This window comes from Pelobates fuscus, chromosome 1, assembly GCF_036172605.1.
Source record: "Pelobates fuscus isolate aPelFus1 chromosome 1, aPelFus1.pri, whole genome shotgun sequence".
NCBI classification, from domain to species: Eukaryota; Metazoa; Chordata; class Amphibia; order Anura; family Pelobatidae; genus Pelobates; species Pelobates fuscus.
Genome location: NC_086317.1, coordinates 143,244,209 through 143,267,149, shown reverse-complemented (window position 1 = coordinate 143,267,149; position 22,941 = coordinate 143,244,209). Strand labels below are relative to the sequence as shown.

The 22,941-nt window shown below is 43.1% G+C and overlaps 1 protein-coding gene across 3 annotated transcripts in view; it reads left to right on the top strand.

Annotated features, from left to right (window-relative positions):
• Nucleotides 1-1,368, top strand: part of WNT2B (Wnt family member 2B) — a 60,836-nt gene extending 59,468 nt beyond the window's left edge. For all 3 annotated transcript variants that reach the window (XM_063450751.1, XM_063450743.1, XM_063450759.1), the window contains one exon: nt 500-1,368. In XM_063450751.1, the coding sequence (XP_063306821.1) occupies nt 500-729 (230 nt within the window). In that variant the 3' untranslated portion in view covers nt 730-1,368. The remainder of the gene's footprint in view (nt 1-499) is intronic.
• Nucleotides 1,369-22,941: the final 21,573 nt, after the last annotated feature.

Below are 22,941 nucleotides of genomic sequence, written 5' to 3'. Positions count from 1 at the left end.
AAGATGCTCGCTGTGTCGATACATGAGACAGGAGATAATTTCATGACCTTACGCCATAGTTGTACCTTCAGGCTTTTTCCCACATTGCAGAGGGAGACTCATCTTTCTTCGTCATCCTGTAGCAATCTACACCTGCATGAAGCCACACTTTACAATGAAATACACCTGCATGAAGCCATACTTTAGAATGAAATACACCTGCATGAAGCCATACTTTAGATTGAAATTGTGGGTGATATCATAAAACAAAATATCACAAGGGCGTTGGCATTGAACAAGAGGATGTTCTTTGAACATTGAACATTGAACATGAACATTGAACTTGGAGGGAGAACAATTTAGGGTAACATGTAAAACTTTATTTATTTTAGCAGAATATTGGTTGTGGTGTTGTAGTGATAGACTTGTCCCTTTATGTAATCTATGAATTGTTGTTTAGAGACCAATTTAAATGTAATTTTTCCTCATACTAAATTGCTGTATAATGCTGTTTTAACAGGTTCATTGGGCACTGCCGGCAGGGTATGTGATAAGGTCTCTCGGGGAACAGATGGCTGCGAGGTCATGTGCTGTGGACGTGGGTATGACACTACCCGTGTCACTCGTATCACAAAATGCGAGTGTAAATTCCATTGGTGTTGTGCAGTCCGTTGCAAGGAGTGTGAGGAAACAGTAGATGTTCATACGTGTAAGGCACCAAAGAGGGCAGAGTGGCTGGACCAGACTTGAAGCAGCAGAAACTGCCACATTGGACTAAAAGTCGTGGGCTCCGCGGGATTCTGGGTGCAAGTGTAGTCTGACTGCATGGCTTCTTATTTAAGTAATTCTGCAAGACACTAAAGACAGGACTACACTTCCCAGGATGCAGTGCGGACCCTCTGACAAAGGCCAGGAAAGAACCAAACCTTTCTGTAAGAGACATTTGAAATAAATTAAGTGGTTCTCAAATTGTGGTTCCTGGTCTACTGGTGGCACACCACAGACATTAAATTGAAAACTCAAAGCTCTCCTGCAGTGTGTGGCTTTTTTTCTATCACTAATGGGGACTAGTCCTTATATGCAAGTGCTTTTGAAAGATATGCTACAGCTATACATAAATATATCGATGAAAGAACACAAACAAGTAAGCTATTGTGGCACCTATTTATCTGCAACATCTGAGTCTCAATAAGGAAATTAGAGGAACCATCTGCAAACAGGGATGAAGAACTTTTTTCTGTTTACTGATGTCACCACCCCAAAAGGACAGGTCACCTACTGCTACACAAGAAAACATCTAAACAACTTGTGCACATTGTTTTTTTTTTATGTTTATACTTCGTGTCATTTCATCTCTTTCAGAAGAAAAAATAAATAACCAGAATCTTATTTCACAGTTTTTTCTTATGTTCTTTCTTAATTAAAAATGAATGAACCCGGTAAATTTAAAAAAAAAAAAACAGTTTTCCTGATCCAATAACTATTTCTTACTCACAAGGGAAAGAACTGGAAAAAAAACTCAGATCACTGAAAAAAACTGAATAACCCCTTCTCTAAAATACAGTATTTGTCCTGTCTTGCACAGCAGAAGGATGTGCTCTCTCATCAATACATGTAGCCCCTCTTAGAGCTGAGGCCCTCAGTGTACCCCATTAACTGACTGAGCGTGTGACCTAAACTCTCTCCTGAGGGAGATGAACATGATTTACAGGGTGCATAACAAAGCCTTTAGTTTAAAGGAACACTTTAAACACAGTGCTTTATGCTCTCTTTTTTCAGCTTACAAAAAATGCAGATTTCAATAGAATTTTTTTTATAAATTAAACTTGCTACACCCCTGTGGCTGTCAATCAGACAACCACTCCTTCTATTTCCTGGTAGTTTAGGTCAGAAGCCCTGCCTAGCACAGACTTCTCATTGAGCTGCATTGGGAAGTTTGTGATTGAACAGTGCTGTGGGGAAAAGGGTAGGGCTTGCAAAGTCGGCAGACAGAAGATCTGCAGTTTTTTTTCCAAGTGGTTTCTAGATTACCCTCATTGAAAAAAAATGTATCAATAAATGCATGCATATCTTTTTGGTGGTATATCTACTTACTTGTTTTCATTTTTAAATCCATTGGAGTGTTCTTTTAAATAAATTTGTCAGTTTTTTTTAAAAAAAAAACAATATCCCGGTGGAACACAAACCTACCCCAGTGTATCTGCTTCCATTCCATCAAATTAGTTTTGTTTTCCTGTGTCAGTACGTGTATCAGTAAAATAGATCACTGCCTTTTTTTGAAGTCTAAAGTTATTTTAGTTACTAATGTTATTTAGTATAATGTTTCCTTATAAGAAAACGGTCACATTTGCAAGTTTATTGGTGAGCATCCAGGTATGTTATATATGTCTTGTGTTGGCATTCTAGAAAAGAGTGCTATCAGTGGATATACTGACTATATGAAGTTTGCCTGCTAGCCACATGTCCAGAAGCCTGATTCTTAGTTCACTTTGTTCCTTGAACATAACAAGATGTGGCATTTTATATCAGCACCTGTATTTATGAACACACATACAGGCCTTGCTTCACATAGTGGAAGAAAACCTTTGTTTGGGACACTCCTCTACTTGTCTATATCATCACATGTGCCCAATATAAGCGTAAGAAGCCCACTGGTGAGTTGTAAAAAAACAAAACAAACAAAAACCTCTACTTAATCATAGTGGTGGAGATAATTTATGACACCTTTATCATTCAGCAAATATTCCTCTCTTGCAACTGTTAATAGTCTAATACTATCCTTACCTTTTGTGTCACTTTACCCCACTCCTTCTAGCCTGTAAGCTCATTGAGCAGGGCCATCAACCCCTCTGTTCCTGTGTGTCCAACTTGTCTGGTTACAACTGCATGTTATTTTCGTCCTCCTATTGTAAAGCGCTGCAGAATTTGTTGGCGCTATAAAAAAATTACATAATAATAATAATATAAATAGGCTTCCCATCTGAGAATTAAATATATGGTATTGAATTGTTGGTACTTGTGGCTTACAGCATGCCTCGTGAAGAGTGAAACAATACATGGCATTGATTCCTCTACCTGTATCTGGTCTCCGTCAGATGATAGAAGGTAAGTTTAGTTATGTCAAAAACATTCATAGTCTTCATAGTGTGGTGCAAATAATGGTGATATGTATTTGGATCAATGAACAAAACAAATATACTTCCTCTGTCTCCCCCCACCCGGCAGTGAATGGGTAAAAAAAAAAACCTTACTGTATTCACCCAGTTCTAGCACCAATCTCCCTCCACTTCCTCTGATGTCACCAGACAGATGAGGGACTAATGCACACCCTGCAAGCACATTATGACATCACCCTAAAAGCATTGCTGTAGTGCTTCCCTTTTGGGATTTAACTGATGCTGGATGTCCTCATGCAGAGTGTAAGAACATCCAGCGCCAGTTAGGTGATCAGAAGTCACCTAACAAGCAGGAAGTGCCTATAGTGACTGTCTGAGTGACAGCCACTAGAGGCAGTCTTAGTCCTGCAATGTAATTATTGCAGTTTCTCTAAAACTGCAATATTTTTCATTGCAGGACTAAGAAGGAAAGGGATATTGCACCCAGGCCACTTCAATAAGCTGAGGTGGTCTGGGTGCCTATAGTGTCCCTTTATATAAGTGGTTTTGATGCATAGATGCTGAGCCTGTTTTATTATTGGTTTTTCAAAAAAGCATAGCTTGCATAGCTTCTACACTTACTTTCATCAAGAGTGCCATGATTTTCTTTTTTTTTTTTTCCCAATTATGTTTGGAGGTTTGGAAGCCTTGGTTTAGAGAGCACCTGAAGAATTTCCCATTAATCTATTTGCTTTGTTTTTATATTAAAGGGACACTATAGTCACCAGATTTACTACTGCTTCTGTACGGTGTCTATAGTTGGTCCCTGCAGTCTTAGCACTGTAAACACTGCTTTTTAAGAAAAAGGCAGTGTTTACACTGCTGCATATGAACACCTGTGGTGGCAGTCACTCGAGGGACGGCCACTAGAGGTTCTTCCTAGTCCAGTGCTGCACAGTGTGCAACACTGGAATTCAGCGTCTTCAAGCTCTCCAAGGAGGCACTGAACATTCCCCATATTAGGGATAAGGGCTGCAAGTGCTGGATATAAGGTGTTAGTGGGTGGCTAAGACTGTAGTTGGGGGATGGGGCTGTAGTTGGGGTAATAGGGCTGTAATGGAAGGATATGGACTGAAATTGTCTGTGTCTGGGATAGGGGCTACATTTGGTGATAGGGACTGTAGTGTGGGATAGTGTCTGCAGTGGGGGAAAGGGACTGTAGTAGGGGGCATGGCTGCTGTTTGATTTTAAGGGCTGTAGTAAGGGTGGTTAGGGTCTGTATTGGGGAAGTGTGGGCTGTAGTAGGAAGTTATGAGCTGTAGTATAGGAGCTACAAGCAGGTGGGTTAGTGGCTGCAGTAGGGGGCTTAGGGGATGTAGTGGGCATAGGTGTGGCAATTGGGGGTTAGGGGCTGTAGTAGGGAGATAGGGGCTGTAGTAGTAGGGCATTGTGGCTGAAATTGGGGTCTGTAACAGTGAATTAGGGACTATAGTAGGACATAATTGCTGCAATTGTGGTGTTAGGGGCTATATTAGGGGGTTAGGGGCTGTAGTAGGGCATAAGGACTACAATTGGGATGTTAGGGGCTGTTGTAGGGTTTAGGGCCTGCAATTTGGGGGTTAAGGGAAGTAGGAGGGGGGGGGGGTTAAGGCAGAATCTGGGTGTGCATAGATCTACGGAGCGCCTGGACACTGCGCACCCAACCAGGATCGGCTCTGGTTATACTTCCTTTATTGCGCAATCTTTTTAATTTAGAATTTCTAATTTCCTGCATTGTTAATTGCTTGGTAGACCTTGCAGGAATCTCATGTGTGTGATTAAAGTTCAATTTACAGAGCAGGGTATAAAAACGTCTAAACCAAGTTAACATCTGGTTGAAAATGAAATGCAATTTGTTTGATTTACAGCCAGGGGTGTGTGGCTACGGCTCCATGGACAGAAACAAAAGGTGATTTCATTCCTAAATGGCAGAGAATTGAGCAGTGATGCTTCATGGTCTACACACCAAAACTGCTTTATAAAGATAAAGTTGTTTTGGTGACTATAGTGTCCTATTATGCATAGAAAGGCAGAGCAAACCTGGATTATTGTTGTTCACTAAGCTCTTTGACTCTCCACCTCCTTATTATTTACAATCCTTCTATCACAGCTCAAAAAGATATCCGCCCCCCAAAAAAGAGCTCTGTACTCCAATAAAGAGTATACAAGTGGCTACACACAAAAAAAAAAAACTATCACACCTCCTGCTAGAACTTCTATTGATGGTCAGATTGAGAGTAGTCAAGCTTTGGTCTTCAGACACATTCTGCGCCAGACTTCAGAGGCATGATGTATAGACCAAAATTGCTTTATTAAGCTAAATTTGATTTGGTGGCTTTAGTGGCCCTTTAGGCATAGAAAGGAAGAGCAAACATGGATTAAGGTTGTTTACCAGGCTCTTTTCCTCTCCCCCTTCCCCTTTCCCATTTGCAATCCTCCCAACACAGCTCAAAAAGATATTGATCCTCAAAACATAAGCTACGTATGTTCTCCAAGAAAGAGTATACACGTGGCTACACAAAAAAAAACTATTACACCTCCTGCAAGAACGTCTATTGACGAAGGTCAAAATGAGACTATTCAAGTCTTCTGTTCAGGCATCGATTTCTATGCCATTGATATTATATAAAAATCATGAATGTGTACTATGATGTCATTGCAAATAATTATTCTTTCTGAGGTGAAACGGAAAAGGTTATTATGATGAATAAAAATGAAACTGTGATTAAAGTGTAAAATAAATCTTCACAATCAACATACAGTTTATATTAAAGAAACACTATAGTCACCTAAATTACTTTAGCTAAATAAAGCAGTTTTAGTGTATAGATCAGGGGTAGGCAACCTACGGCACTAGTGCCATGCACGGCACTCGAGGTGTCTTTGCACGGCACTCGAGGCTGCTAGAGCCAAACAGGCTCTGGCCTATCAGGAGTCCCAGTAAAACCTCAGATATATGCTAATCCGAAAAGGTGGTGAAGGACAATCCTCAGTTTATGCATTGCAGCACATAGAGGAAGTGACCTCAGATCACCTCCTCCCAGCAGAATAACCCTCCCCTCATACAAATAATACGGACAGCCCACACACAAACATACACACAATCCGCACAAACGAAACACCACTAACAATCCACATACATGCACACAACCCCACATGCAATACCCCAAACAGCCCCCACACACTACCAAACACACACTGTGACATATCCATCCCCACACACACAATTCCACAAGCAGCCTCCATACACAGCCCACATTCATATGTATCATACACAATACCATAAACTACTCATGAACATATACAATATAATAGCTCATATACGCAGGGCCGTCTTTAACGTGGGGCAAACTGGCCAGCTGCTCCGTGAGCTCTGCTAACCTCAACTATTTCTAACCCTCTGGACGGTAATCCGCACACTAAGGAGCACCCGGTGGGCTTCTGTCAGCAGGGGCCCGGTTGCACGCTGAGGCACTTTAACAGCGCAAGCGGGCCCTTTGCTTTTCGGCAGCAGGCTGGGAAGAAGTGACGGCCGCGCATCACTTCCTCCCACAAAGAGAGGAGCGCGCGGGAAAGAAGAGTAGGCAGATTGGAGGGGGGGCTGGCCAAGAGCGCCAGACCCCAACTCCCAACACCTTCAGCCACCAGCAGGAAAGGTAGGAAACTGGAGGGTGGGTTTTAAAGTGTATGTCTGTCAGTGTGTGTGTGTCATCTGTGTGTCAGTATGTTTGTGTGTCAGCATGTCTTTGTGTGTCAGCATGTCTGTGTGTGTGTCAGTATATCTGTGTGTGTGCAAATTTCAGTGTGTATATATCTCTGTGTGTATATGTGCATACATCTCAGCATTCACACACTAACACTACACACAAATACACCCCTGCATTCAAACTTCAACACTACGTACAAACACATGTCTGTGTTACACACCAAAATTATATGTAAATACACCCCTGCATTCAAAAACCAACACTACGCAAATACATGCTTGCAATCACGCCAACACCACATACAAACATATTGCATACAAAAACCTGTTTACATTAAAACACACAAAAACTGCTTTGTGCTAAATACAGACCTGCAAACATGGGTAAATGATAGAGCCCCAGCTGTCAATGCATTTCTGGAGTTGCACGACAGATGGGGATCTACCTTTTTAATCACCCGGGCAACAGGGAGATCCCCGAAAATTCTTGCACCTCTCTACTTTAGGTCCGCCACTGCGTTGAGGTGGAGGACGTGATTGCATGCCTGGGGAGGGGGGACAGGGTCCAGGGGGCCCCAAGCAAATGCTTTGCCCAGGGTCCAGTTACTATTAAAGACGGCCCTGCATTTACGCACAAATACAACGATACAAAGTAATTACAGTAAAAATAACACGGCAGAATACGGCAGCATACACACCTCAATTAAAAAAAAAAAATAAATAAGACCGGCACGCTACTGGACATCACATTCCTATATCGGCACAGTGCTGCTAAAAGGTTGCCTACCCCTGGTATAGATCATTCCCCTGCAATTTCACTGCTCAATTCACTGTCATTTAGGAGTTAAATCATTTTGTTTCTGTTTATGCAGCCCTAGCCACACCTCCCCTGGCTATGATTGACAGAACCTGCATGAAAAAAAAAAAACTGTTTTCACTTTCAAACAGATGTAATTTACCTTAAATAATTGTATCTCAATCTCTAAATTGAACTTTAATCACATACAGGAGGCTCTTGCAGGGTCTAGCAAGCTATTAACATAGCAGGGGATAAGAAAATCTTAATTAAACAGAACTTGCAATAAAGAAAGCCTACATAGGGCTCTCTTTACAGGAAGTGTTTATGGAAGGCTGTGCAAGTCACATGCAGGGAGGTGTGACTAGGGTTCATAAACAAATGGATTTAACTCCTAAATGGCAGAGGATTGAGCAGTGAGGCTGCAGGGGCATGTTCTATACACCAAAACTGCTTCATTAAGCTAAAATTGTTCAGGTGACTATAGTGTCCCTTTAACATAAAAGTAAACTTTTTCACTTTTATCCCTTTGATAGAAAAAAAATATTAGCATTAATATTAATGTTTGCCCTTCTATTGCTAAACCTGTATTGTCCCTTTCCAAATCTCACCCTGAACCTGTATCTCTTCTGTTATTATTATTATTATGATATTTATAGAGCGCTGTCAAATTCCGCCGCGCTTTACAATGGGTGGACGAACAGACATGTAGTTGTAACCAGACAAGTTGGACACACAGGAACAGAGGGGTTGAGGGCCCTGCTAAATGAGCTTACATGCTAGAGGGAGTGGGGTTTAGTGACACAAAAGGTAAGGATAGTATTAGACTAGTGACAGTTGCAGAAGAGGAATCAGTTGGGAGCTATTAACAGTTTAATTGATACGCTTTTATGAAGAAGTGGGTTTTTAACGATTTTTTGAAGGAGTGAAGACTGGGTGAGCATCTAACGGAGGAGGGAAGCGAGTTACACAGGAACGGTGCAGCCCTCGAGAAATCTTGAAGGCGAGCATCAGAGGTGGGAGTACAGACAGAAGATAGACGTAAGTCTTCAGCAGATCGTAAGGGCCTAGACGGGACATACTTGTGTATAAAGGAGGATAGATAGGTGGGAGCAGCATTATGTAGAGATTTGAAAGCAAGAACCAGAATTTTAAATTGAGCTCTATATGTTATAGGAAGCCAATGTAGGGACTGACAGAAGGGTGAGGCATGGGAGGTGCGGACGGACAGGAAGATGAGCCTCGCTGCCGCATTAATTATGGACTGTAATGGCGCAAGTTGGGAGCACGTAAGACCACTGAGAAGCGCATTACAGTAGTCAAGGCGAGAAAGGACAGTGGAATGAACCAACACTTTAGTCGCATCTGGCGTTAAGTAGGGGCGGATGCGCGCAATGTTTTTGAGATGGAAATGACAGAATTTGGCAATAGATTGAACATGAGGCTTGAAGGAGAGGTCGGAGTCAAAGAGAACACCTAGGCAGCGAGCCTGCGTGGTGGAGCTGATGGTAGCACCATTTACTTGGAGAGACAGACACACTAGTAACAACACTTGAGGGAGGAAAGACCAGAATTTCAGTTTTGGTCAAGTTTAGTTTAAGGAAGTGGGCAGCTATCCAGTTAGAAAAAGCAGAGAGGCAGTCAGAGACACTAGTCAAGAGGGACGGGGAGAGATCAGGAGAGGACAGGTAGATTTGCACGTCATCTGCATAGAAATGATATTGGAAGCCAAAGGAGCTAATGAGTTTACCAAGGGAGGCAGTATAGATGGAGAACAGTAGGGGACCAAGGACTGAACCTTGGGGGACACCAACAGAGAGGAGTTGGGGAGAAGAAGCAGAGCCAGAGAAAGAAACACTGAAAGAGCGCTGGGAGAGGTAGGAGGAGCACCAGGAGAGAGCTGAGGATGAGAAGAAGCTGTTGATGATCAACAGTGTCAAAAGCCGCAGACAGGTCAAGGAGAATTAGGATAGAGTAGTGACCACGAGATTTTGCAGCGAGTAGATAATTGGATACTTTGGTCAGTGCTGTTTCCACAGAGTGCTTAGCGCGGAAACCAGACTGAAGCAGGTCTAGAGAGATTGAGAATTTTAGTGAGAGGTGGAGAAAGAGAAGAAGACAGAGTATGGATGAGATGTGAGGGAATTGGATATAGGGAGCAGGTGGTGGGGCGGTAGGGCTGGAGCAGAGCAGAAACACCTCTTACAATGTAGCGGATGCGAATGAACATAGAACAGCAGAGGGAGTGAAGTTAGGGGAAGTATTGGAAGGGGGAGGAGAAAGATGAGAGATCTCTTCTCTGATTGTAGAGATCTTGTCAGTGAAGTGAGTTGCAAAGTCTGAGACGGTCAAGTTAGTAGGTGGAGGAGGAACAGCAGGGTGAAGAAGAGAGTTAAATGTGTGAAATAATCGTTTGGGTTCGCGGGAGAGTGTGGATATGAGGGTATTGAAGTAATTAACTTTTGCAGAGGAAAGAGCCAAGCTGTATGAGCTCAGCATAAATTTATAGTGGAGAAAATCAGATGCACAGTGAGACTTTCTCCAACAGCGTTCAGCAGTTTCTGGAGCATTTTTGGAGGTATCAAGTGAGCTTGGTGTGCCAGGGTTGTTGTTGGGGGGGGGGGGGCTGCGACGTTTAAATGTACAAGGTGCCATGATGTCTAGTTGAGAGGAGAGGGTGGAATTGTAGAAGGAGGTTGCAGAACTAGGACAGGTGAGGTTTGAGATAGGTAAAAGGAGAGTTTGGAGATTAGTGGAGAAATGCTCTAGCTCAAGACATTGGAGGTTTCTGTGAGAGTGATGTTCAGACTGTGGTGTCAATTGGGTCTTAGGTATGCCAATGTCAAAAGTCAGCAGATGGTGGTGAGATAGAGGAAAATTAATATTGGAGAGATTAGAGGCAGTACAGAGGTTGGTGAAGGCAAGATCAAGAGTGTTTCCTGCTGTATGGGTTGCTAAATTGGACCATTGCATAAGGCCAAAGGAGGAGGTTACAGAGAGCAGACGAGAGGCATCACTGTTGACACACCTATTACTCCAGTGGCAGAACCCATGTAGACATGGCCCTAAAAAAATCACGTTTAAGTCCCTCCTGCAGACAAGTGCCCAAAAGTAAAACCATATATGTTGTACAACTCCCGCAATGATTTAACAGTTGATCTACCATTTGCCCATCATTGCAGGACTGTATTTCTGTGCAGTGTCTGTATGTTTTTCTATGGAGTATGTAAGTGCGAAAGAGGGGTGGATTTGTGTGTAGTGTTGGTGTTTGAATGTAAGGGTGTATATTCATAAATACACATACCCTGTCGCATGCAGTGATTCACAAGCACACAGATGCACACTGCTACACAGGCACACATAAGTACTCATACATTGACACGCACAGAAATAAATGATAATATACATATTTTTAGCAACTCTCCTATTTCTATACCATTTGAATGCAGGATGGTGGCTTCCCTGATAATGGCCCTAGCTCTCTCTCCTTACTCTTTAACCCCTTAAGGACACATGACATGTGTGACATGTCATGATTCCCTTTTATTCCAGAAGTTTGGTCCTTAAGGGGTTAAGCTCCACGCCCCATACACTTCTTTTTATGTGTTCTGGGAGGAGGTTAAGAGGCAGAGCACTTGAGCAGGCCTCTGATCCAACAAGCCCTGATGGTTTCCTTTAGTGAGATGGTGGCCCTCAGAGGGTTGAGAGGAGTGATAAAGAAAATGAAATGTATTTAACTATAAATACTATATACTTTAACTATATACTTTATAACTATATACTTTATCCTGTACCTGAATGCTGCCATCTTAGCTCTCTGTCAGGCATTGGTATAAATGATGTCTTCTCTGTCATTGAATGTTATAATTTATTGCACTGTAGAACAAAGGGTTTCCCGCACTCTCAGCACACAGGGTGCTTAACTGTATTAGAGGCTGGCTAGTCATGGTCAGTAGAAGAAAGAAAAAGCTGGTCCTTGCACTCAAGGTGTGTAAATAAGGCAGTTTCATTAGAGAATGCGACCTCAGCATTTTGACCTCAGCTGAGGTCTTTATCAAACTCTCAGACAAGGTCAAAATGTTGCTGTGTTATCCAATAGAACTGCCTTATCTACACACCTTGAGTGCAAGGACCAGCTTGTCCTTTCTACTATTCGTAATAATCTATGTCGTTTGCACCTGTCAGTCAGCACAGATAAACCATACAGAGAAGAGTAGAAATTAAACAACATTTCTCTTGTATTGTTTGGCTCTCGCTTTGCCTTGTGTGAACCGTATTATGATGGAATTTGCTTAATTATAATAATAAATTTAAAAGTAAACAGAGGTCAACAGGAACACTTCAAGGACCCACTACCGACCACTGTCCCAATGGTAAGATGTCAAACTGTTTAAGTGTCTGATGAATCTGGGATACTTACCTTGTGAGGCAATCCCGATCGGAAGGACTGCCTGACAACCCCTGCTGCAAAACACGCCTATCCACACCATGTGATTGCGATGTCATCACAATCACATTACGTATTCAACAGATAACATCATTGCCTGGGTTGTCAGGCTGATCCCCCAACATTGAAGTAATAATAAAATAAAAAAAATAATGATAACTCCATAATAGATATATGCGCAATTAGAATGCAAATACGTATATATATATATATATATATATATATATAAAAAAAATATATATATATATATATAATTTCATTAGTGTATTTTGATATTAAAATATATAGATTGTGAGACTTCACTAAACACAAATATGATTGTTTTAGAGCAGTAAAATGTATAATGACAATGATATTGTTGCGGGCCCTGGGTAACCCAGGTGGTTACCCGCCTATAAATGGATGAAGAGACCCATCTTCCCCAGTAACTGGATGACACACAGTTCCAGGGGTACAACAATACTTTATTGGCCACTCTTGGCTTTATAATTTCCCCATGCAAGGGGTGGATCACTCATACAGACATGTGTCCCCTCCCAGGGGTCGGATGATCAGATGACGGAACTGTACCCTAATCCTTTTGTCCCTTGTTCCTGCCACTCAGTGTCCCCTCTCAGGGTCCTCCCCCTCCCAGGGGCCTGTGCGTGTGACAGGAACTCCAGTTGCTTTGTCAACAGTTCACGTGACCCAAGTACAAGGTTTCCCACTTCCCGTGGCTTCTTCCCAAGACTCCCGCCTTCTTGGCTCCCAGGCACAGAAGGCCCGCCAAACCGCCATTGTCCCCCAAGAGTGTCCCCACCAATCTCAGGAACTGCTAGAACGGCAACCGCCACAAACTGCCTCCTTCCTTCCTGATCCCCTGCTCCCTCCCAGTGTTCCCGAACTAGGTCTAGGGATCCCCTACTCTCCACCTGAAGATCAGTTTGAATGGTCTGCTATCTCCCTCATGAACTCCACTGGGGTATCCCAGTGCATGAGGACAACTCTGGGGCCAGAGTGTGAGCCTCAGAGTGTGAGCCGCCCTTGGTGGTCCGAGCCTGCTGCTGGGGTAGCTCTCTGCGGGGTGTGAAGTGGGTATATAGGTGGAGATGAGGGTCCCAGGTCATTACCAAGTAATACCTCTGCGGGGAGCTTCCATGAGTCCACCTTCTACTTCCCGGTCTCCGGTACCCCAATCCAGGTACTTGTGATCGGCGCCATTTTCCCCAGTGGGTCGGCTCCTGGCTCATTGCTGAACAGGTAAGTCTTTCAACCTGGCTGCGTGGTCGCACCAATCAAATTGGTGACATTACCCCCCACTCAAAGACCGCCCATTGAGCGGGAAGGAGCAGGCTTGTCAGGAAACCGGTTGAGGAGCATGGACTCTATCAGCAGCACTCCAAGAACCTTCCTCAGGTCCATACTCTTTCCAATCCACCAAATAAGACAAAACACCCCTAGATTCCAGCGTGGAACGGACCTTGTATTCTTCCTGATCCTATGGATCAGACATTTTGCAATGTACAATTTAAAATTGCAGATGCTGTTGGTCCCCTTCTGCTTATGTTAGATAAGGCAGAGAAGGAGGGATCCTCTCATAACCCTTCTCTACCACCTCTACTGGCTCCTAAGATGGCACTTCTAAAAGCTTCCAGCAGAGCGGTGCTTATTATCGGTCAATCCTTCAACTATATTTCCAACATTCGCAGAACCCGCTGGCTGCATGCAGCAGGGATGTCTGATTTAGCACCTAAATCACATAAATTCCCTAATTTTATAAACTCCTTTCTATTTGGACCCTCTTTTATACAAGAGGTGAAATGATGATATAAGGCTAGGAGATCTTTCTCTGATTTAAAGAAGAGCTTTCCAAGGTACAAGAAGCCCTTTCAGACCGAGGGTCGTTCCTGCAGGGCTACAGGTTTGTCCCGGGACGTTACTCAGCAAGCCCACTTTCGTCACCATGGGGGAAAGTCAAGACCCAGAGGCAGTAGCAGAGGAGCCCATGCCAGACGTGGCTCATCAGGAAACCGAAGACCCATGCAGTCAAGTAAGTGGTTTACCTCACATCCTTTAAAATTGGTCAGTTATAACCTCGGACGAATGGGTGCTTAAGATTTTTAAAAAAAGGGGTTTACCACTCCCTCTCATTCAGTTTCCTTTTCAGAGTCAAGCTCTGGGCAGAGAGGTAAATCCAGTTCTAGATTCCTCTCTTTCCCAGGCATTAGCTCAGGGAAAATAGGATTGGCAGATTTGTCAATTTCAGGTTGGATCAGTCCCTAGTTCCTTGTTCCAAAATCAGATGGCACGTGGAGACCAGTACTAAATGTCAAGGCTTTGAATGCTTTGCTAAAGAGGCAAAGATTCAGGATGGAAGGTTTTACAGACCTCCCAGGCCTAGTGCAGAAAAATGTCTTCTGCATAAAATTAGACTTCAAAGATGCTTTCCATTCCGTTCCTATCACTATGAAACACAGGCACTTTCTCAGATTCCGCTGGAAGGAACAGATATATCACTGGACTGTAATGGTGTTTGGCCTATCCATTGCACTTTACACATTTCCTATGATAATGAAAGCTATTATATCCCACATCAGGCAAAGATGATTTCTATGCCTTTATTATTTAGACAACATCCTGTTGATGAATCCAGAGGTAGATGGTCTTGTTCAGCAGAGAGATTACCTAGTTTCCTTATTACAGGATCTGAGGTTCATTGTAAATCTGCAAAAATCCATCCTAGCCCCTATTCAGAATATTCTATTTTTGAATTTCATGCTGAACACTATGGATATGACCTTGGGTGTTCCCCCGAGACAAATGGAAAAAAAATCCTATCTCAGTTAACTTCAGCTCTTTTCAAACACAGATGGTCCCTAAGAGAAATAGCAAAGACTATTGGTAGGCTGATAGCTTTAACACCGGGCTACGATGCTTCCCCCTTGCTGTGCAGTCGAAGTCAGCTGTTTCTAGGAAACCGACTGAGACGAGGTGGCCAGTGAGGTCAAGGGTGGTCCTTCCCACGGGTGTCAGAAAAGAGCTAAACAAGATATTGGAAGGGGCAAATCCACTTCCTTGCCCAATTCTGGAAGGGCCTTTCGAGTTAACATTAGTCACAGATGCTTCTACCAAGGGATGGGGTGCTTTCTCTACACAAGGCACGATAAGAGGAGTTTGGTTAGTTCAAGAAAGGCTTCTTCACTTAAATTTACTAGAGTTGAGAGCAATCAGATTAGCCCTACAAGGCCTTGTTCTGTTGAAACCCCTAGGTGTGTTGGTAATGGTTCAATCGGACAACAGGACAATTTTGGCAGTTCATGTACCAGGAGAGGCAAACGAACTGGTGTTTGTCCCTAGCTACAGTCAAGTTAAAGAGTGCCTTATTTCACCTGATAGAGAGCAGATTGGGCAAGAGACTGATAGATCATTTTGCATCTCAGACCTCAGCTCAGATTCCCAAATTTGTAACCAGGACTTGGGCAAAAGCAGCTTGGAAGATGGAGGCGATGTCCTTCCAATGGAAAGACATTCCGGGCCTTTACGCTTTTCCCCCTCCATCTATTTTGATGAAGGTGTTAGAGAAACTTCGTAGGGATAGGGTGCCCCATCTGGGTTAGTGTACCCCATTTGGACATCCAGACCATGGTACCCTCAGATCAAACCTCTAATCAGGGGAACAAAGGTTCCATTAGGCTGGACAGCGGATTGCTTCCAAGGGACTAGGGATCTCTTAACCAAGCTCCCCAAACTTATGTGGATAGCGGCCCTAGTAGGCTTTTAACGCATCCTTTTCTGTCTGACCGGGTATTAGACATAGTTAATTCTTCATTACTATGCAGGACCAGGGTAAGATACAAACAGATGATCAAGGAATTTAAATAATGGGAAGTCCCCTTTAATTCCCTTTCCCATGAAACTGACACAATTCCCTTAGCTTTGGAATTCCTCATGCTCAAATATAATTCAGGGTTAGCAGTCAGTACGAATAAGACGTATGGTTCTGCATTAAATCTTCTAATCCCTAATCTGACCCAAGACGCCCTTTACCTCTGGTTACTCAAAGGGCTATCAGTCTGCTGGCCTTTTACTCAGAGATACACTTGGGATGTGGACCTTTTATTAAACTACCTTAATTCTTTGGACAATGACCAGATTGACCTAAAATGAACAGTGATTAAATCGACATCCTGTCTAGTTTTAGCTCTGGCAGCTAGAGGCTCAGAATTAACCCAGTTAAATATTGTTGAACCATGGTTGTCTGTAACTCCAGGGGGATTTCATGTCATCCTTAAAGGGATACAGAAGACTTCCCATATTTTCCCGGGTCCTGTAGAACTAGATTTGGTACAGGATGCTGCTGAGCCGAGTTTATGTTTAGTTAATTTGTTAAATTCATACTTGAATTTTTCTGCCCCAGTCAGACAAGACTTTACATAATTACTTATCACTTCCAGAAAAGCTTTTCGGCCATCTAAGGTTAACACAATCAGGGGTTGGATACTGTCTGCTGCGAGTATTGATGTAACGGTTTTTAAGGGTTTTTCATTCTATGAGAGGGGCTTCAGCTTCGAAAGCGGCAGCAAGAGGCCTTCCTCTTCCTATTATCCTTAAAGCTGCAAGATGGTCCTCCAGTAAGACTTTCGTTAAGTTTTACTGGAGGCCATCTGAAGTTGAACGTTACAGTTCCTTAGGACCACCACCAGGTGCATGCTATTCAACCCACTAACTTTGCTAGGTGGTTATGCCTCCCGGAGGGACACAATAGAGTTTGCAGGAATCAATGACCTGCAAACTTTCTTTGTCCTAGGGATAAGCATAACCACCTAGCAAAGCGCTCATCCCTCCCTCCCCAGATTTATTTGTAGGGCCTGGTGGTGGCAGGGTATTTCTCTGGTTTAGGAATCTTCTAATTAAAGTAATTTTTCTGTGTTTGTTTTCGTTTTTGCTTATATATTTATATTTATTCTGTTGATCTTTACAGATTACAACCGGCTACCCAGACAGGATCACCAAGCCAAGGACCCTCCTAAATAGTTCCAGAAGTTCTTTGATTATGAGTTATACTATACTAATATTTCTTTTTCACCTTGATGATCAAAGTTTGTTTTGTTACATTTTCATATGTTACTATTAACTGTCAGTACTTGAGAAATGTTTCTTATTTATTGTTACTTTATTATATTGCCTTTCCACTCTTTTGTGCACTTTTCCTTTATTATGTTTAGTACCGTGTACATTGATCTCTATCCTACATTAGGGGGTTCTTTGTCTCTGGATGAGTTAACCATCTGCAGTATCCTGATTTTAAAATCTGAGGTGATCACGGCTGCCGCGAGCTGCACGGCTGTCCTGATCACCTGATTGGCTAAAACACTGTTGCTGTGCAGGAGCACAACACAAGCGTTTTTTAGCGCGGCAAAATAATTCTCTGGGAGACTGCCACATACCCACTAGCTTTGCTAGGTGTTTACGCTTATCCCTAGGACAAAGAAAGTTTGCAGGTCATCGATTCCATTTTTAAGGGGCCAGCGGGCGGCATTGAACATCCCCACCATCTGTTTTACTCACCTGCTCCCTGACATTCCCCACAGTGATCACGATCGGGGGGACCGCCTGACACCCCTTATAGTTCCCCCACGGCTGATTTGACCCTCCCGGGCCATGTGATTACGTGGTTAAACATCTTAATGTTGGATGGTGCCATGGACTCTTGGCAACATAACCACTACTGCAGGCAATTGTGTATTGTGTTTGGAGTGCTAAATTCACAATTTAAAGAAGTAACCCCATTCTCTTTCTCCCAATTGTTTGTATTTATCTGTCTCTTCCTCTCATTTTTGATACAAACTGTCAATTTTATCTTTTGCCTGAGAGTTATGCCAATCTATCACTTTTTTATTTATAAACCAAGCTGGGTGGAGTAGGCAGCTCTCCAGCTGTTTTAGATAAGTATCTCCCATATTGATATGCAGTCTGTGGCTAAGTTAGTCTACGACTGCTAAGACTATAACTGAGATATTGTCAGAGTAGAGAGAGATGCATATTGAGTTGATCGTACCTGACATAAACTGTATTCCTTGTACTCAATATAAAGAGGGAGTCTGTGCAAATCCATATACATTAGATATTGCCTACCTTAATAATTATTCCCTCATCCAGCTTTTAAAGGGATCGGATGGCTAATCAACACAGCACGGAGATTTTTATACTTACCTCCGCTGAGTAATTCACTATTTTAGCATTTACTGGGGTGAAGGAAGTAGGAACTGTCACTTCTCTGTATGTGATGATCTTGTTTTAAACTTTATTTAAAAGAGACACAGGTTTTTTTTTTTGTTTTTTTTTAAAGCAGTGTCTGGTACCCCTGTAAAATGCACGTGATTCTCCATCCCAGACAGTCAAAGGGATTGCTAAACATTTTGGGAGTTATAATCAACAATAGCTTCAGTGTTACAGTTTGCTTATTCCTGCTGTCCTTTGTACATTAACAGGCAGGTCATTTAGTTGAAATGTTACAGGATATATCTGTATGGTCTGGTCTGTCTGTTTAAGCAAATTGTCCAAATGGTCAATTATGGATAGCTTTTTAATTAAGTACACAACGGACCAAACTAACACACACTTGCAGCTTCCTTTTAACAGCAATGATTTCTCATAACAGAAAGCCTTCTGCTTCCAGAGATTGAAATCTGCAGGTATATCTGCCTTTGGGACAGATTTATTGGGATGTTTGAACTAATATTTGTGTAACCTGTGGGAGACCTTGATGTGGGAGGATATTTTAGATGAGGAATACAAGTCCATTAATTCTAAACATGAGGAAAACATAGGTCTCCAGCCAAGGCGCATTAACTACACCATTTCTAAAGTTATTGCCAGCTCTCAGTTTTGCTGCATTCCATGATGATGGAGACAGATCTAGCTGGGGAATAATCCTTTAGTGCCTAATACTAACAGAGTTCAATACAACAAATTTCATACAAATATAGGTGAAATAAAGAGACAGGGATTGTCAGAGTTTCCAGTTTTCTATTACTCAAAATACATACAGTGATGATAATTATCCATAATTAAACAAAGAATTATAGAGCATTGCCAAAGGAATTCTATAGTCTAAGCTAAGAGAGATATGGACATCAGATGCTATAATACCATTTTAGGGGTCAAGTGATATCATAAATCATTGATCTATCCAAAATCTATATATTTTTTTTTATTTGTATTTTTTTTATAAATTCTTTATTTTTGGTATGCAGGTAGGTACAACAGTGCCTGTATCGCCACAACAGCGTCAGCAGGCTTGTTTCTCATAGGAATAACGTAATAACATGTGGCATGTTGGGTATGCATACTTTTTTAAATGACAAGAAAAATGATAAAATAAACAAGCTATTAGCAATACTAAGAATAGTAAAAAAAAAAAAAAAAGAATAGGCATTTGTAGTGTGTCAGTGGTGAGATATCAGGGGTGCTACAGGTTGCTCAACCGACAATATTAGTATTCTTATCAAGAAGTGCTATCACGCTTGAGTCATTAATGACAGGCTGCTATGTTAGGTTATGTTATGCTATGCTCGTGTTGAACAGTGCCTAACATGCTTATCCTGGCTTGTGGACTGTCAATAACATATAGAAAAAAGAGCAGGCTGGCAATGTGTCAATTCTCGAGAGTGAGGGTTAGTACGGGAGTTCAGCACTATGTGAGTGTGGGTGATTCTTATGTCTGTGTTTATCGTAGTGCGCCCCGAAGCCTCCGTGGTCTCATTGCGCCCTCATCCGGTTCCCAGCTTGGGGAGAGGCTGTACAACTCTCGATAGGCAATTCCCCGCTGGTGGAGTTTCGCCAGTGCGGAGTGCGGTTTGTGGGTGTTCACCTCCCTGTTTCTCAACAATACATTCCAAACCATGTAAGATCAGCAAATATTTAGATAACTGCCCGTTTTTGGGGGTTATTACAATACGTGAGCACATAATACAGGGAGAAACAGGGCATTATAAGACAAAATAAGAGATAAGGTGTATGCACATGTGTACGGACGCTTAACCACTGTGTGGTAAGTCCTGTTAGGAGTATCTAACCTCTTTGTTCAACCTACAAAATACATAAGATAGTGATTGGTGTTTGCAATGCATGTTTTCACATATACAGTCATGGGAAAAAGAAAGTACACCCTCTGTGAAATCTATGGCTTTACAGATCAGGACATAATAACAATCGGCTATTCCTTAGAAGGTCATAAAATTAGGTAAATACAATCTTAGATGAACAGCACATGATATATTACACCGTGTCATGATTTATTTAGCAACAATAAAGCCAAAATGGAGAATGTGTAAAAAACGTCTTTAGCAGCAATAATTTGAAGCAATAGTTTTCTGTATGACTTCAGCAGTCTCTTACATCATTGTGAAGGAACTCTGGCCTACTCTTCTTTACAACATTGCTTACGTTCATTGAGGTTTGATGGCATTTATTAATGCAAACCTCTCTTTAGTTCCCGCAAGTTGAAATCTGGAATTTGACTGTCCGATTGCAACACTTTGATTCTTTTCTTTTTCAGTCATTCTGTTGTAGATTTGCTGGTGTGGTTTATATTGTTGTCCTGTTGCATTACCAAATTTTGTCTAAGCTTTAGCTGTTGGACAGATGGCCTCACATTTGACTCTAGAATACTTTAGCATACAGAGGAATTCATGGTCGATTCCATGACTGCAAGGTTCCCATGTCCTATGACTGCAAAACAATCCCAAATCATCACTCCTCTAATACCATGCTTGACAGTTGGTATGAGGTGATGTCCCTTCTTCCTCTTCTGGTCCCTCTACTCCCTTGCCCTCCCCCTCTCCCACCACCCTCCTGCTGGGTCCTCTTTTCTCCCTCCTTCCTTTTCCTCCACTGCTCTTCTCCTTGCTCCTTCTGGGTTTTCTCTGCTCTCTGGCTTCTCCCCGTTTCCCCATGGGTCTGCTCTCCCCCCTGCTGGTTACTTACCTCGGCTGCCTCCTGGTGTGGAGCATGGGCTCACCTCCTCTCCATTGCTCTTCTCACAGGACCTGGCTGCTGTTACTGAAACTGCCCAGCAGGTGGCGCCTGGAACACCTTTGAGGACACTGGAATTCGTGGCAATCTGCCTTTACCTTCTGTGCTTGATGTGCAACGGTCGGAGCGCCGGTAGAAATTGCCTTCCTGGCAATAACGGAAGTGCCACTCAGCAGCCCTGCACCAGTATACTTGACTTCTGCAGCATGTCGGTGGACGCCGGCCACTGCAGATCCACGCCATATTATAGCCCCACATCCGCCCACGGTAATGATGATGTCAAAGTGCATGTAACGTCACACAAAAAACGTGCATGCACGTTTTGGGGCCAACGGCCGGTTACGGCCAATCGGAACTGTAGGAGGGTTATTTAAACTCATTTTAACTTTTTCTCATTGACCTGTTGTGGTTTCCCTTAGATGGTTATCCGAGAGTGTGTTCCTGATCGTGTGTTTTTGGTTATTGACTTTGGCTTCGTTTTGACTTCCCTGACTTTTGGTATCCTTGACTATTGGCTTTTCCTTATCGCTGTGTCTTGTTCTGTGTTCCTGCCTCGGCTAGTATATTGACTATTCTCAGGTAGGTTAAGTCCAGCCATTTTAAGGTCAGGTTAGACGTTACCTTTAGTCCTAGGTGTGATACTATTCTGCGTGCTGGATCAACTGTAATCCTGACATGGGGTCCCCACCTCATGGATAAGCGGGTAATTTTCCATTGCAACAATTTGGGGGTGGTGCAGGCTATCAATCAATTGACCGTCTACTCTCCCCCGGTGGTACGCTTGCTGCTGCGCTTGGTTCTGCGCTGTTTGGGTCTTAATGTGTCTTATAGGGCTGAATATATCCCGGGGGTTCACAATGTAATGGCCGATGCTCTCTCTCGTTTGCAGAGGGACATATTTCGGGCAGTGGCTCCGCAGGCCGAATTGGAGGGTGTCTCGTTTCCGGTGGAGATGTGGTCACTTGGTCTGGCAGACTGATGGAGCTGGTCTGTGCGTCGGTCTCAGCGGCCACGTGGGCTTGCTACAGTAAGGTGTGGAGTGAATGGGACAGGTGGCAGTGTTCCCTCTGGGTTTTCCAGGATTCGTCCACTCACCTACAGGGTTTGTTACGTCTCCTGGGGGCTTGGGAGTCTGCTGGGTTATCCCCCTCTGCGATTTCTTTGTGCTTTGCAGGGCTCAGCTTCCTGTTCAAGATGCAAGGATGGGAGGATGCTACCAAGGCATTTATGGTTTGTCAGGCCCTTAAGGGTTTAAGGCGGGACTCAAGGTGACCTGTGCTCTCTTGGCTAGTTAGTCGTTACCTAAGGTTTGCCATTCTGTCTTTGAAGCCATCTCTTTCAGCTTGCTTTTCCCATTGCATTCTTTGGGGCCATGCGGATCGGGGAGTGGGGGGGGGGGTGCTTTTTGGTGATGCTTTTTGGTGATGTTACTTGCGAAGTGGACCTTATTTCCTTCATGATTTGCCGCTCAAAGACTGATGTCTTTGGGAAGGGTAAGTGGTTTCACTTGGGTGCGGTGCCGGGTTCTGACATTTGTCCTGTTTTTTCCTTCGGTGAGTATTGTTAGTTCCGCCCGGCTTCTCCGGACCTGCCCCTTTTGGTTCACGAGGACGGAAGCTTTCTCTCCCACTTCCAATTTGTTAGGGTGTTCCGCTTGGGGCTCAAATTCCTGGGTATTGATGGCAGAGAGTTCAGGGGGCATTCATTCTGTATAAGGGCTGCTACTGAGGCCTGTAGGCTTGGCATGCTGGCGCAGGTAATTCAGAGAATCAGGAGGTGGGAGTCGGGGCGTTATATTTCTTATGTTCACCCTGCCGGTCTCCTGAGTTGATTTCTCTCCACAGGTCCGGTTCCCCCCAGAGTA